At 38.9% G+C, this 13,255-nt stretch overlaps 1 protein-coding gene across 2 annotated transcripts in view; it reads right to left on the bottom strand.

The window, feature by feature from the left end:
- Positions 1-13,255, bottom strand: part of kdm5c (lysine (K)-specific demethylase 5C) — a 34,586-nt gene that overhangs the window by 11,692 nt on the left and 9,639 nt on the right. For both annotated transcript variants that reach the window (XM_051652805.1, XM_051652806.1), the window contains 15 exons: positions 11,981-12,101; positions 11,250-11,500; positions 10,745-10,903; positions 10,333-10,452; positions 8,974-9,132; positions 8,697-8,878; positions 8,122-8,284; positions 7,876-7,995; positions 7,595-7,789; positions 5,582-5,763; positions 5,353-5,477; positions 4,948-5,180; positions 4,287-4,672; positions 4,030-4,168; positions 2,696-2,875 (listed from right to left, as the gene is read on the bottom strand). In XM_051652805.1, the coding sequence (XP_051508765.1) occupies positions 2,696-2,875; positions 4,030-4,168; positions 4,287-4,672; positions 4,948-5,180; positions 5,353-5,477; positions 5,582-5,763; positions 7,595-7,789; positions 7,876-7,995; positions 8,122-8,284; positions 8,697-8,878; positions 8,974-9,132; positions 10,333-10,452; positions 10,745-10,903; positions 11,250-11,500; positions 11,981-12,101 (2,715 nt within the window). The remainder of the gene's footprint in view (positions 1-2,695; positions 2,876-4,029; positions 4,169-4,286; positions 4,673-4,947; positions 5,181-5,352; positions 5,478-5,581; positions 5,764-7,594; positions 7,790-7,875; positions 7,996-8,121; positions 8,285-8,696; positions 8,879-8,973; positions 9,133-10,332; positions 10,453-10,744; positions 10,904-11,249; positions 11,501-11,980; positions 12,102-13,255) is intronic.

Below are 13,255 nucleotides of genomic sequence, written 5' to 3'. Positions count from 1 at the left end.
TGCAAACTTTTGAGCACAACTGTATATACAGTTGAAGTCAGAAGTTTACATACACTTTAGCCAAATACATTTAAACACAGTTTTTCACAATTCCTGACATTTAATCGTAGAAAACATTCCCTGTCTTAGGTCAGTTAGGATCACTATTTTAAGAATGTGAAATGTTAGAATAATAGTAGAGAGAATTATTTATTTCAGCTTTTATTTCTTTCATCACATTCCCAGTGGGTCAGAAGTTTACATACACTTTGTTAGTATTTAGTATCATTGCCTTTAAATAGTTTTCTTTGGGTCAAACATTTTGGGTAGCCTTCCACAAGCTTCTCACAATAAGTTGCTGGAATTTTGGCCCATTCCTCCAGACAGAACTGGTGTAACTGAGTCAGGTTTGTAGGCTTCCTTGCTCACACATGCTTTTTCAGTTCTGCCCACAAATTTTCTATCGGATTGAGGTCAGGGCTTTGTGATGGCCACTCCAATACCTTGACTTTGTTGTCCTTAAGCCATTTTGCCACAACTTTGGAGGTATGCTTGGGGTCATTGTCCATTTGGAAGACCCATTTGCAACCGAGCTTTAACTTCATGGCTGATGTGTTGAGATGTTGCTTCAATGTATCCACATAATTTTCCTTCCTCATGATGCCATCTATTTTTTGAAGTGCACCAGTCCCTCCTGCAGCAAAGCACCCCCACAACATGCTGCCACCCCCGTGCTTCACATTTGGGATGATGTTCTTCGGCTTGCAAGGTTCTTTTGATTTTCCCATGATGTCAAGCAACGAGGCACTGAGTTTGAAGGTAGACCTCAAATTACATCCCCAGGTACACCTCCAATTGACTCCATTTAGCCTATCAGAAGCTAAATTAGGCATGACATCATTTTCTGGAATTTTCCAAGCTGCTTAAAGGCACAGTTAACTTGGTGTATGTAAACTCCTGACCAACTGGAATTGTGATAGTCAATTAAAAGTGAAACAATCTGTCTGTAAACAAATGTTGGAAAAATTACTCATGTCATGCACAAAGTAGATGTCCTAAACGACTTGCCAAAACTATAGTTTGCTAATATGAAATCTGTGGAGTGGTTAAAAAATGAGTTTTAATGACTTCAACCTAAGTATATGTAAAGTTCTGACTTCAACTGTATATACACACACTGCCTGGCCAAAAAAATAAAGTAGATTATTAATAAAGCAGATCCTTAAGAGTCTATAATTGGACATTATTGCAGTGATTAATATGTTTCAGCTGGCAACAATCCTTTTAACCCCAGCTGATGCAGTGTGTAGCTTCTCATTTCTTAAACAACCATGTCGGAAGACGTATCTCGTGGTCGTGGAAAAGATACTGTTTCAGAAGGGGCAAATTATTGGCCTGCATCAAGCAAAGAAAACAACTAAGGAGATTGCTGAAATCACTGGAATTGGGTTAAGAACCGTCCAACGCATTAAAACCTGGAAGGATAGTGGTGAACCGTCAGCTTCGCGGAAGAAATGTGATCAGAAAAAAATCTTGAATGATCGTGATCGGAGATCACTAAAATGCTTGAAGTCACGTCGTAAAAAATCTACAGTAGAACTCACGGCTATGTTCAATAGTGAAAGTAAGAGCATTTCCACAATGAGACGAGAACTTACAGGATTGGGACTAAACAGATGTGTGGCCACAAGAAAGCCACTTGTTAGTGAGGCTAATTGGAAAAAAAATTACTTCAATTTGCTAGGGAGTATAAAGATTGGACTATGGAGCAATGGAAAAAGGAATCCCGATTTACTCTATTCCAAATGAATCCCGATTTACTCTATTCCAAAAGCGATGGGCACGTCAGGGTCAGAAGGGAAGCGATGCACCCGTCATGCACAGTGCCCACTGTACAAGCAGAGGCAGTGTTATGATCTGGGGTTGCTTCAATTGGTCAGGTCTAGGCTCAGCAACGTTATGCGGAAAGAAAATTAAGTCAGCTGACTACCTGAATGTACTGAATGACCAGGTAATCCCATTAATGTTTTTTTCTTCCCTGACAGCACGGGCATATTCCAGGATGACAATGCCGAGATTCATCGGGCTCAAATTGTGAAAGAGTGGTTCAGGGAGCATGAGGAATAATTTTTACACATTAATTGGCCACCACAGAGTCCTGACCTTAACCCCATTGAAAGTCTTTGGGATGTGCTGAAGAAGAATTTAACGGAGTGGTTCGACTCTCCCGTCATCAATACAAGATCTCAGCCAAAAATTAATGCATCTCTGGATGGAAATAAATGTTGTGACATTGCATGAGGTTGTCAAAGCAATGCCACAACGAATGCGTGCCGTAATCAAAGCTAAAGGCGGTCCAACGAAATATTAGAGTATGCTAATATATATATAATAGTGACTGGTAAAAAAATCGAAGTGGCTGGTAAAATTGGGCATTCACCCGCCACTTTGGCTGGTGGACAAAAAAGTTAATTTCATACCTTGATTATAACACTATACAGAAATAAAAAGGGGGTTTTGTTCCTTTGGTTTAACAGGAATAATAATAATAAAAAACATATCTAAAATGACAACGCAATGGTGAGTCTGTGAAGCCAATTTGACTTGTGTAAACATGAGTGAAAACGTGCACTGTGCATTGCGTCTAGCTTTATTTAGCACAAAAAAATTAAATAGTTCTGTCTGAATGACCCCATAGAACCAACAGTCTCCTCACCTCCAGGAGACTGTGCTGGCTGTTTTTCTTCAGGAAGGTTTTGCTGGCCTTCTCTCTCCAGGAGTGAGCACTGGCCACTTGCAGCTCCAACTGCTTCAGCTCCTCCATCTTTACAGGCAGGTCACGCCCAATGGCCACCAAACCCTCCAGATCATCCAGACACGGGTAGTGCTCACCATTCTGCACAGAGACAGAGACATGTAATACAGATGTCACTTTCACACTAGAGGAACATTTTTGATTGACTATAAAGTTTGTTTCATTTGATTAGTGTACAAGCCATCTTCATGAGGTGCACACCAAGTAACTGCACTTAGATATTTTTTAAAGGGAGTTGTCTGGGATTCATTTAAGGTTAATGGAAGTATGGTTTATGGTTGATCTGAAGACAATTCAGAAGCTTCTACTATATATTTAAAGCCCCGTTCACACCGCCAGCGGCATCACGTGACACAATCCCATTCATTTTCAATGAGAGCACAGCAACTTCTGGAAACACGAGCTGCAGCAGCCATTGGCGATAGAGATCGCCTTGGAGAGTGACAAGTTGAGAAAATTTCAACATGCAAATGATAAGCGACACTCACGAGCGACTACCAATGACAGTGAAGACAGTGGAGCTCACATCACCCGTCTGCTGAGAGTGTGAGATACTGGAGACAAATGCAGACAAGAAGTTAAGTTTCCATGAGCGATTTAACTGTTCTATATCATTTGTCTTTAACCACATACATGGATGTTGGCATATAAAATGATTTGTGGAAAAACTTGTCATTCTGAGTGAGTTTGATTCATATATTGATTTGACGTTCGTCTTGTTTCATGATATGGTACATTAAGCACTTCTGCAGATTATATTAAACGTTCTCCAATGGAAAATGTTTATTTTTAGGGTCAAGAGAACTGATTCCTTGTCAATTTAGTATGATATCTTAGTTTTTTGGCAGAATCATCTGTAATGAGGATTTCAAATGCTACTATGGCCAGTTGTGCAGCCCACCAATAACACTAGTGTGGCCAGTAGCAACACCAAGTGACAATGCCGCTGGCAGTGTGAATGGGGCTTAACATACAGTATATCTTGTGTTGTTGTTTGTCAACAATTCAGTAGTATCAACAAATACACAAAAGCGTTTTACATTTCTAACTTTCATGTTTATAAAGAATTTTCAAGAATAAATATTCTATGTAGTATCTCAATTAATAAGAGGCTATAATAAGCTGCATGAAAAAGAATTTGAAAAATGCTCTTTAAAATAGTTTGTGTCAGCTACTCATGAGTAATAATTCTAATTGATCATAATAGATAGACTTGATTATTTAGTTGTTCTTACCTGGATTTCCTCTAGGTCAGTGACCCAAGCACGGGCTCGGCTCAGGCAGGCCTGCAGGGACAGGATGTTGGGTAGCTGCACTGGTATGAGCTGGGCCTCGTTCACAATGGCCTCCAGCGTTGAGAGATTATGTTTCTGCCTGCTCACACAGAAAAAGAAATAGAGAGTGGAAGACAAAGAGGTCATGAGATTGGGAGATGGGAAACTGTATTACCAGGGTTTCCAGTATTCCGTCCCTCTCTCTTTAATCATCTCACCTGTCCTCCAGACATATCTGGGCCTTCTCCTCCCAGCGCTCTGCTATAGTCAGCAGCTCTTGCAGTTCAGCCATGGCAGTCTCCACTGACAAACTCTGCGGTACGTTACAACCCGCCTCCATCAAGTTCCTCAGCACAGCCAGAGTCACCTCACCCCCCTCTGGCCCCAACGTCCGCCTGACCTCTCCCAGCCAGTGTCCCTGCTCCTGCAGCCCGCTGAGGAGCTCACATGCTGGGGCAACAACCAGCAAAGAGGCTCCCTCTTCCAGCAGGGCCTGGATCTCTGCAGCTGCAGGTAAAGGAGTGTCTTGCTTCCACTCGCCCTTGGTGCTGTTGACCAGAGCTTGTGCACGGGAATTAAACTCCTCTATCTTCTGTAACAAAGCCTGGAAGAGGAGGAGGAGTGGTTGGATTTTAACTAGCCACACTGAAAGTGAAAATGCTGCAAATTTTTGATGCTTAAAATGTGGTGAGGGATTTTGGACCAATGAGATTTCACTCTGGGTGGGGCTACCTAGTGCTACGGGACAAAAATAAACCAAGGGAATAACAAAATGTGTCGTCATGTCATGGCTAGTTAGGCAAAAAACAGGTTGAGAGGATTTTGCTTCACCTGGTTAGGACAAAATGTATTAAAGTAATAATCTCTCCTCTTCCCTACCTGCACCTCCTCCAGCTGTGTCATAACACAAGGCAGGTTCTGCATGGTCTCCACCAGAGTCCTCAGCTCCTCCAGACTCATTCTGCTGCTCTGGCTGTTGCTGAGGAGCTCAGTGCTGCTGCTCTCACATTTGTGTATGTCTGTGAGGACAGTGTTTAGGCGCCGGAGCAGCTCATTATTAGGGAACTTCTTCTCTGCTGCCTCTGCTTTCAATACCTCCAGATCTTTAATGCCTAATGAGAAAAGATGTTTCTTAAAATCATGCATTTGGTCTTTCGTGGATGATTTCTTTTCATTATGAATAACAAAAGTTGTGTAATCAAAGTGGCATTTACTAAAAAGGGCTCATAAGAGAACAGTTCACAAATGCAGGGATCATGATAGTGTGCAAGGGAATGCCATTACCTATTTTGTTGCCTTCTTCCTGCTCAAGGGCTTCCTTCACTCGGTTGGCCCATGAATCAAATGATTCAGCACGAACTTTCAGCCGATGCAGCATGGCCAAGAGCTCATCCAGAGTATAGCGATACCTGTACAGAAGAGGGACAGAAATTATACTTCCCACAGAAAACATCTTAACTAAGAACATTTTAAGTGAGCAAATGGGTGCACATTACACACAGTATTGGTTCACCTGAGATAGAGTTTTTCAGTTGGGCAGGAGCAGAGGTCCTGGGCATGGTACAAGCAGACGAGGCGTTCCTGGCAGTTCGAGCATGCCAGGGCCGACAGGAAGCAGGTGGTCTTACACTTGTCACACTGCCTCTCATCATCAGGCAGTAATTCAAATGCTTCCCTTTCAGCTTCCTTAATGCCCTGAGAGACGATAGCACAGTACAACATACAGCCATTCAGCATTCAAAAAGACATGACTATACTGAATTTCATTGTCAATTAATTGGATATGTGCACCATTTTACGCCAATTTACAGTAGTAAAATGTGTTTATAAATGTTCTATATTTTATTATGTATAAATGGTATGAATTGCAAGCAAGTGTCAGTTAAACTTCAAACACATTAACAAGCTAACCCTTTAAACTCTGAAGGTTAAAAAAAAAAAAAAAAAAAAAAAAAATTCCTGTTTCAGCGGCATGCCTAAAATTAAAGGCTTATAACTCTACAAAAAAACCAATGAGGGTAAATTGTTTGGTATAATTTTAACCTCTTATTCTCTGCAGGATTTTTGGGCTGCCGCCTGATATTTGTCACACTCAAATTTAAATTCTCATTTTACATATAACCCCCTATATTTTAAGAAATGATTGCAATAATTAATAAATAACATTGTATATGTTTACAATTTTATGATAAATGTTTTTTTTTGTTTAAATATATAAATCTTGCCATGCCATTTCAGTTCTGTGTCCTCTATTTTCAAGCAAAAAGTCTTATTTTATTCCAATGGATGGTAGCAAGTACTAGAAAAATGTTTTCCCCTCTATCACCTTCCATCACATTATACTGATCTGAAATGTAGGTGTTCTAACACTTGAAGAGGTTAAAGAAAACCTTTTACATTTTTTGATGATATAGATTATTAGAAATTATGAGACTCTCAGCCTAAGAAACTGCGAAAAAAAAAAAAAAGATTATATCTTTATATATCTAAAATTATATCACTGGGTATAAATACGGTGGCTCCGAAAAACTTTTGTTCCCAATCATGTCACCTGTAACCAAGTACAATTTTGTGTTGATTTGACAAAGCAATCAAAAGTTATAGCATTAAAAATATAATTTATTCTAGTGTCCAAAAGCATCTCCAAGTGTCCAAAAGCCACTCCAAACAAATAAAAAAAAAGAAATTGTACATAGGAACTAATTACACATGCAAATACAACAATGACTAAAGGTATGCTCACTCTTCAAAGCATGCAGGCATGAGTAACGAGATATCATTCAGTTCCATGCTGTGTAATTTGGGCCGTCATTCAGTCTGTCATGCACTTAGCCCCATCTCCTGGTGGCCATGTGTAATTAGAGTGAACAATTCTCTCTGCCCATATTTGGATGACTTTCCCCTCAAGTTGCAACAATCTGAATCCTATTTTTGTCTGCGAGTAAAACAAATAGGCTGGTTGTATTCTATGTTTTTACCGATTGCAATAATATGTGCAGTGCAAAATTATTAATCAATTATCATAATGGAACACTTCTGATTTGTCTTCAAATTTCAAAGAACACAGCTCCTAAGCTTTAAAACGATACCTATTTTGTTTGGGTCAAGACTATAGTTATTAGGGGGCAGTGACAATATGATCACTGGTAGGATTGTTGATGGTTGAACTGATGTACAAATTCTCATGGGCACATATTTGATTCATAATTGCATTTTACTTTTTTATTTATTATTTATTAATTTTTTGGGGCTTATTTCACATTTTATTGACCGAGACTGTAGAGAAAACATGGATGGCATTGGGATATGTCGCAGGTAAGACTTGAACCTACGTCATCTGCCAGAGCACAACAGCTCAATGCGTTAGAGACACCTGCACTAGCTGCAATGCTACTAGTCCAACTCCACCATTTTTTAATCAGGCCTATCCTAAATCCTGCTATCAACATTTTTTGCAGCCACTTACCATGTCAACCATCTTGACCCAATGTTTTCCCCCATCTTTAAACTTATTTCCCTCTCTCACCCTTTCCAGCAGGCTTTTGCGTAGTTTCCTCTCCTCCTGTACAATGATGAACATTTCCCTGTGCGTTGCGGCTGCCAGGTTCAGATCCAGCTTCTCTGGGCAGGCCGCCATCTTGCAGGTCAGTTCCTCATGAGAAAACACACAGTAGCGCCTCAGCCGCCGATAATGCTCAACACAAGATCGCCCAGTGGGCAGCTGAGGAGGAGAGAAAGCACAAGCTGTCACACTGCCTTACATAGTGACTAGAGATCTGAAAGTGTAAGGGGGTTTGGTGTATTTACCCAGTCTGCAGTGCAGAAGTTGACAGCTTCAGCAAAATTATATCCCTGATTAAATCCGCTGTGATAGGCTCGTGGAAAAGTGATGACAAACTCCCCAGCACACTGATTGGTCCGTACAACCTGTCAATCAAATGTGAAATGAACAAAGTCAAACAAAGAAATCACAAAGCCTTCATAGAAACTCCATTTCAGAGGGTGTTTCTTCTAGGCTACATTACATGTTAATAGCGTATGAGTTTTACGGACCGGCACTCCATGAGCCATGAGTATATTTGGGTTCATGATGGTGACTAGCTGGTGGAGCAGGTCTGGCTGGAACTCAAACAGTTCAGGTGTAAGTTTCTTCATCACCTCCTCTAACTTCTCTGCAGCTGATGACGGCACACCATACCACGTTTTGGGCTCACCCCTAAAACAGAGAGACCATGTGAAATCAGCTTGTTTTAATATAAGCAATTCATCTTTTTTCAAATGGTGTGTTTCAGAGTCTTAATGGTACAGAGCAGAAGTTTGATCTTAATTTTTAATTAAACATTTTAAATCTTTCCTGGATGAAAATGTGAGGTAAACCACTGCATTATAAGAAAAAAGGTTGCTTCTATTAAAGAAAAAGACATGGAGGCAAGATATTTTTGGAAAAACTTTTCAAATACACCAAAGATCTATTAAAGCAAACCAAAAAAATATGCAGTTGTATCATACAATAATTAAGTGTATATAAAGCAATATGACCATGCGCACACAGCAGCTAAATGTGGTTGTCACTTCTCCTAAGATATCTCTGGTTGTTAATTTTAGTTTGGTTAAAATGAGAACATTACCAGTGTAAATAGTTGATGGAGTAACTCCAGTGGTCCTCGATGTGCCAGCAGAAAGCAGAGAACACCATCCCCACATACAGCCATGGCACCTTCATGCCTGAGATATCTGCATTGATGTGGCACAATACTGACTGTTCCAACACTGGCATAACGTTCAGATTCCAGCTGCTGCGTGCATATTCCTACAATGAGAAGTTAAATGACCCCTGTTCTTATGGCCTGAAAATATGTAAGAACAAAAAGGAAAGAAGTCACCAACAAACGAGCAATAGCAAACCTCTTCCTCATTTGTCAAGTGTCTCTTGCCGTTGTTGACAGGAAAACCACTACCAAACTCTTTAGAGTGAATGTCTGCACCATACTCTACGGTTACGTCCTCTTCAATACTACTAACCAACCTCCAGAACTCCTTCTCCACAAGCTCTGTCGGCACCATCTGAAAACACACGAAAATGAGCAAAGGCCCAAACACACAGCAGCTCAACAATACGATTTACCAGTCTGAGAGTGTTGTGGGTCAGTTGTCTGAACTTTCAGGCTGCATTCCTACAACATCTTATTAGAATAAACCAATATATCAGTTTGACCAATTAATCTGTGGCGATAGTTGCTTTTTTGAACTATCAGTTATCTGCAAAAAATATTTTTTTTTAATTCCTCCGTGTTCCTAAGAGCGGCTTGGTGTCTACAGTATAACAGTGGCCTCTAGAGGTGAAATAACAATGATGTGGGGATTCGCTGCATCTAAATCTTTCATCATTGACAAAATTCATCCATATTTTTATCATCACTTCAGTGCATATTTTTTATTTTGATTATATGATCAAGTTTCCTAAATTGAAGACAGGGCTTGCAAAAAAAATAAATAAAAAAAAATAGTGACTATATGGATGCTCCGTCAGCACATACATTGTGTCTCCAACTTCATATCTTGTGAATAATATACACCTTATTCCTCATTAAACCTCATCTGGTGAATATATAGGCTATAAAAAGCTTAATTTGGTAAATACTTAAATAAAACCCCCTTGTGTGTTTTGGGATTTTTTGGGCTTTTTTTTTTTTTAATTTTTTTTAGGACTTTTGCAGCATCTATGTCTTGTTTTTTAAACAATCTATAAATCAATTTAAAAAACTATCAGTCGATTAATCGGTTATCAGCCTTTTCCACCACCTTAGTAATCGGTATTAGCAAAATCCACTTTCGGTCGACCTTTACATCTTATATTTGTTGACCACGTTTTATTCGTTGCTATAATATTGAATTAATATTATTATTAAAAATTTAATTTGTATTAGTCTTGAAAGTTAGTCGATTTAGTTGCATATTTTCTAGCTCTTATTGCAAATTAATATCCTAATAAATTGTAATTTTTATTTTTTATTTTTTTATGAATGAAAAATAAATAGTTCTGCCACCAAAATATGTTAACAAAATTAACAATTATCATTTTTGTGGTGGGGCCAGTGAAGATATTGGCAGGGAAAGAAAATATCTGAATAACTGGCCAAACTGGAACAGCAGAAAAAAAATATTTATTGTTGAAACCTGTACATGTACCACAATTAAGTGCCAAATAGAATAATACATTTCTGTTGGGTCTCAAGATTGACTAAGGGCAGGTAAAACACTCACGTGGACAGGCATGTTGAAGTAGTCTGCTTTGAAGGTATCGGCCATCTCACCGAAGCTCTGCAACGTATACTCCCGTGTGGCCTGCTCAAAACCAAACGCCTCTGCAGGCTTTTTACACTCCTACACAGAGAACACATACATTTACGTTTAATCACTACACCAAGAAATACAAGTCAGCCCACACTTCAGTATTTATGTATTACACATTACTCATGAAGCAATAAAACAGCTCAATAGTCACTTAATTTTAAACTCCACAAACAACACATAGACAGAGCTGACTGAAAGAGCTCTGCTGTTGTAGTCATGTTTTTAATTATTTTTTAATGTGCATAACTGATCTTCTCAATATAATGTAATCCTGTAGAATAAACATTACATAACACAATTATTGTCTTCTTGTCTTTCTCACCTCTGCTATGCATTTAGGACAGCGCCAGTTGCCCTTGGGTGGTTCCGTGAGTGGAGGTATCAGGCAGAACGTGTGGTAATTATCGTCGCAACCATCACAGAGCAGCAACTTCTCATCCTCGTCTCCGCGTCCACACATCCGACATACAAATGAGTCCACCTGATAGACAATTCTGTTACCATGTGCAAAATAGACAGTTCTGGTATATTTAAAAATATTTATTGGGAAAAAAGCTAAATGTGATGAACTAATATCTGGATCAGTACCCTTTCAGTCTGCTGGGTTTAGGATTGGAAAGAGGTGAACATTTATTTAGTTTCTCTCTTAATTTTGAAGAGGACATTTCCTACACTGTTGTGCTATACTCTTTTTTTTTTTTGTGTGTGTGTGTGTGTGTGTGTGTGTGTGTGTGCATTTATAATGTTGGTAAAGATTTTTAGCATAAAAAAGGTCCATTTATTTTGCAATTGAAATGAGGAACAATGCCCCTGCCTTTCATACTTACAAACTGTGGGTTACTTTGGTTGCGTCTGAGCCTCATGGTCATCTTAGTGCAAGGCTCATCTCCACTGTCATTAAGATCGCCAATGTGACTTTTGTCATCGTCAACGTCCTCCTTGACAATGAGGTTTGGGGGTGGCGGGGGAATGTCTGGCTCTAATTTTGTGACTGGTGTCTCTCCCGTTTCCTCCTTAACAGATGCACAGACAGCATTTTCCCGCACTATTACCGTCTGTGGCACTGTCTGCAGTTCATCTGGTGAAAGAGGTCTCATTTGTTCACATCAGAGTCAGAAATGAACCAGGGCTTGGGGCAAAAATACTACCAAAGTGAAAGAAATGCCCCTGTAATGACATTTTATTAATAATTTACTTATGCTCAATTTGCATATGTCGATTTAACAAGTAACAGTACCTAAATGTTCAGATTGCTAACTTATTTTAATGACTTTATTAATGTGTTGATATAAAAGGGTGACAAGGATGTTTTTGTTATTGTCAGAAAAAAAATGTCCTAAAATATGCCATAAAAGTAAATACATGCACCTGAATTAACATCGTGCATTAATTTGTTTTAAATATCATTATTCTTGCAAATACTATATAACCTTCTAAACATTTAATTGTCACTTTTATAAAAGACATTATATATTTAATAATTTATTTTTAATTCAGCAATCAATTTAATTTCTTCCTACCACTAAAACGTATATGTATCAAGTCTGCAGGCACATACCTTTCTTCCTCGTCTTGTCTCGAGCTACAAGACCAAGACCCATCATTTTAGGTCCAGCCCCGTATATCTGAAGCTTTTTCAGCTCAGGGTTCTTCTCTATGTCTTCCTCTGTAGGTTCCGGCTAGTGGACACAAGTGATAATTTGCAAGTGAGCTATGGGAATAGAAGTTACTGTTTTTCAAAGCAGATTGCTGTCAGAGAGGGGTTTTCTTTCTCCTATGTTTTTCACTTAGATCCACAGTAAAAATATAGTTCTGTATTGACTTCCACTACACTAAACCTGGCCTTTTTCATAAGGGTGCCCTCGTTGCTCTTATCTAATGCTATTATTTTTCAGATTATTTCGTCACTTTTCATCAACATAAGGGTCAATGTCTACAGATGTGATTGTCCTTAAATTTTAAAATTAGGAATTATTTTTATTAATACAGGAAGTGGAGTAACCAATAACAGATAATTTAAGTCTCTCTCTTTTTTTTTTTTTGCATCTCACTACAAGCATCATGTTTTTAAGAAAGCATGTCAAGTTGTGAAGAGAATCTGGACAATTCCGTTGTGCGCTGACTAGTTGTGAATGCCCCCTTACATGTGTGTCTGAGGGTTTTCACATACAAATAATAATTAATAATAATAATTGTATTTATCACACATTATATATTTGCACATATACAGTGAAATTCTTTTTTTCACATATCCCAGCTAAGCTGGGGTCAGAGTGCAGGGTCAGCCATGATACGGCACCCCTGAAGCAGACAGGGTCAGGTGCCTTGCTCAAGGGCCCAACAGTGGCATCTTGGCAGTGCTGGGGCTTGAACCCCCAATCTTCTGATCAGTAACCCAGAGCCTTAACCGCTGAGCCACCACTGCCTCCAATAAAATACTTGCTATGGTTTGGTCTGTAAGTGAAACAAATATGCTACTTTTCCAACAATTTTACACATTGCTATCCACAAGATCTATATGCTTTTTTAACCAGTTCCTATCAAGGTTTTCTTGATCATATTTCATAAATTATCAAACCAAACACTACTAATTTCTCAGTAAATTAAAAGCAGTAGTTAAAGAGTTGGTAAGCAATATGCATTGTATAGTACAGATTAAAAGCTTTTAAACAACACCTACAGTGCACTCAGATAGTATTCAGACCCCTTCATTTTCTTTCACATTTTATGTTGCAGCCTTATGCTAAAATGCTTTAAATTATTATTTTTTTTTCACATCAATCTACACTCCATACCCCATAATGTCAAAGCAAAAAACTGATTTTTGATAACT

Source organism: Myxocyprinus asiaticus, chromosome 24 (assembly GCF_019703515.2).
Source record: "Myxocyprinus asiaticus isolate MX2 ecotype Aquarium Trade chromosome 24, UBuf_Myxa_2, whole genome shotgun sequence".
Classification (NCBI taxonomy): Eukaryota; Metazoa; Chordata; class Actinopteri; order Cypriniformes; family Catostomidae; genus Myxocyprinus; species Myxocyprinus asiaticus.
The sequence above is the reverse complement of the archived record's forward strand: the minus strand, read 5'-3'. Positions and strand labels throughout refer to the sequence as shown.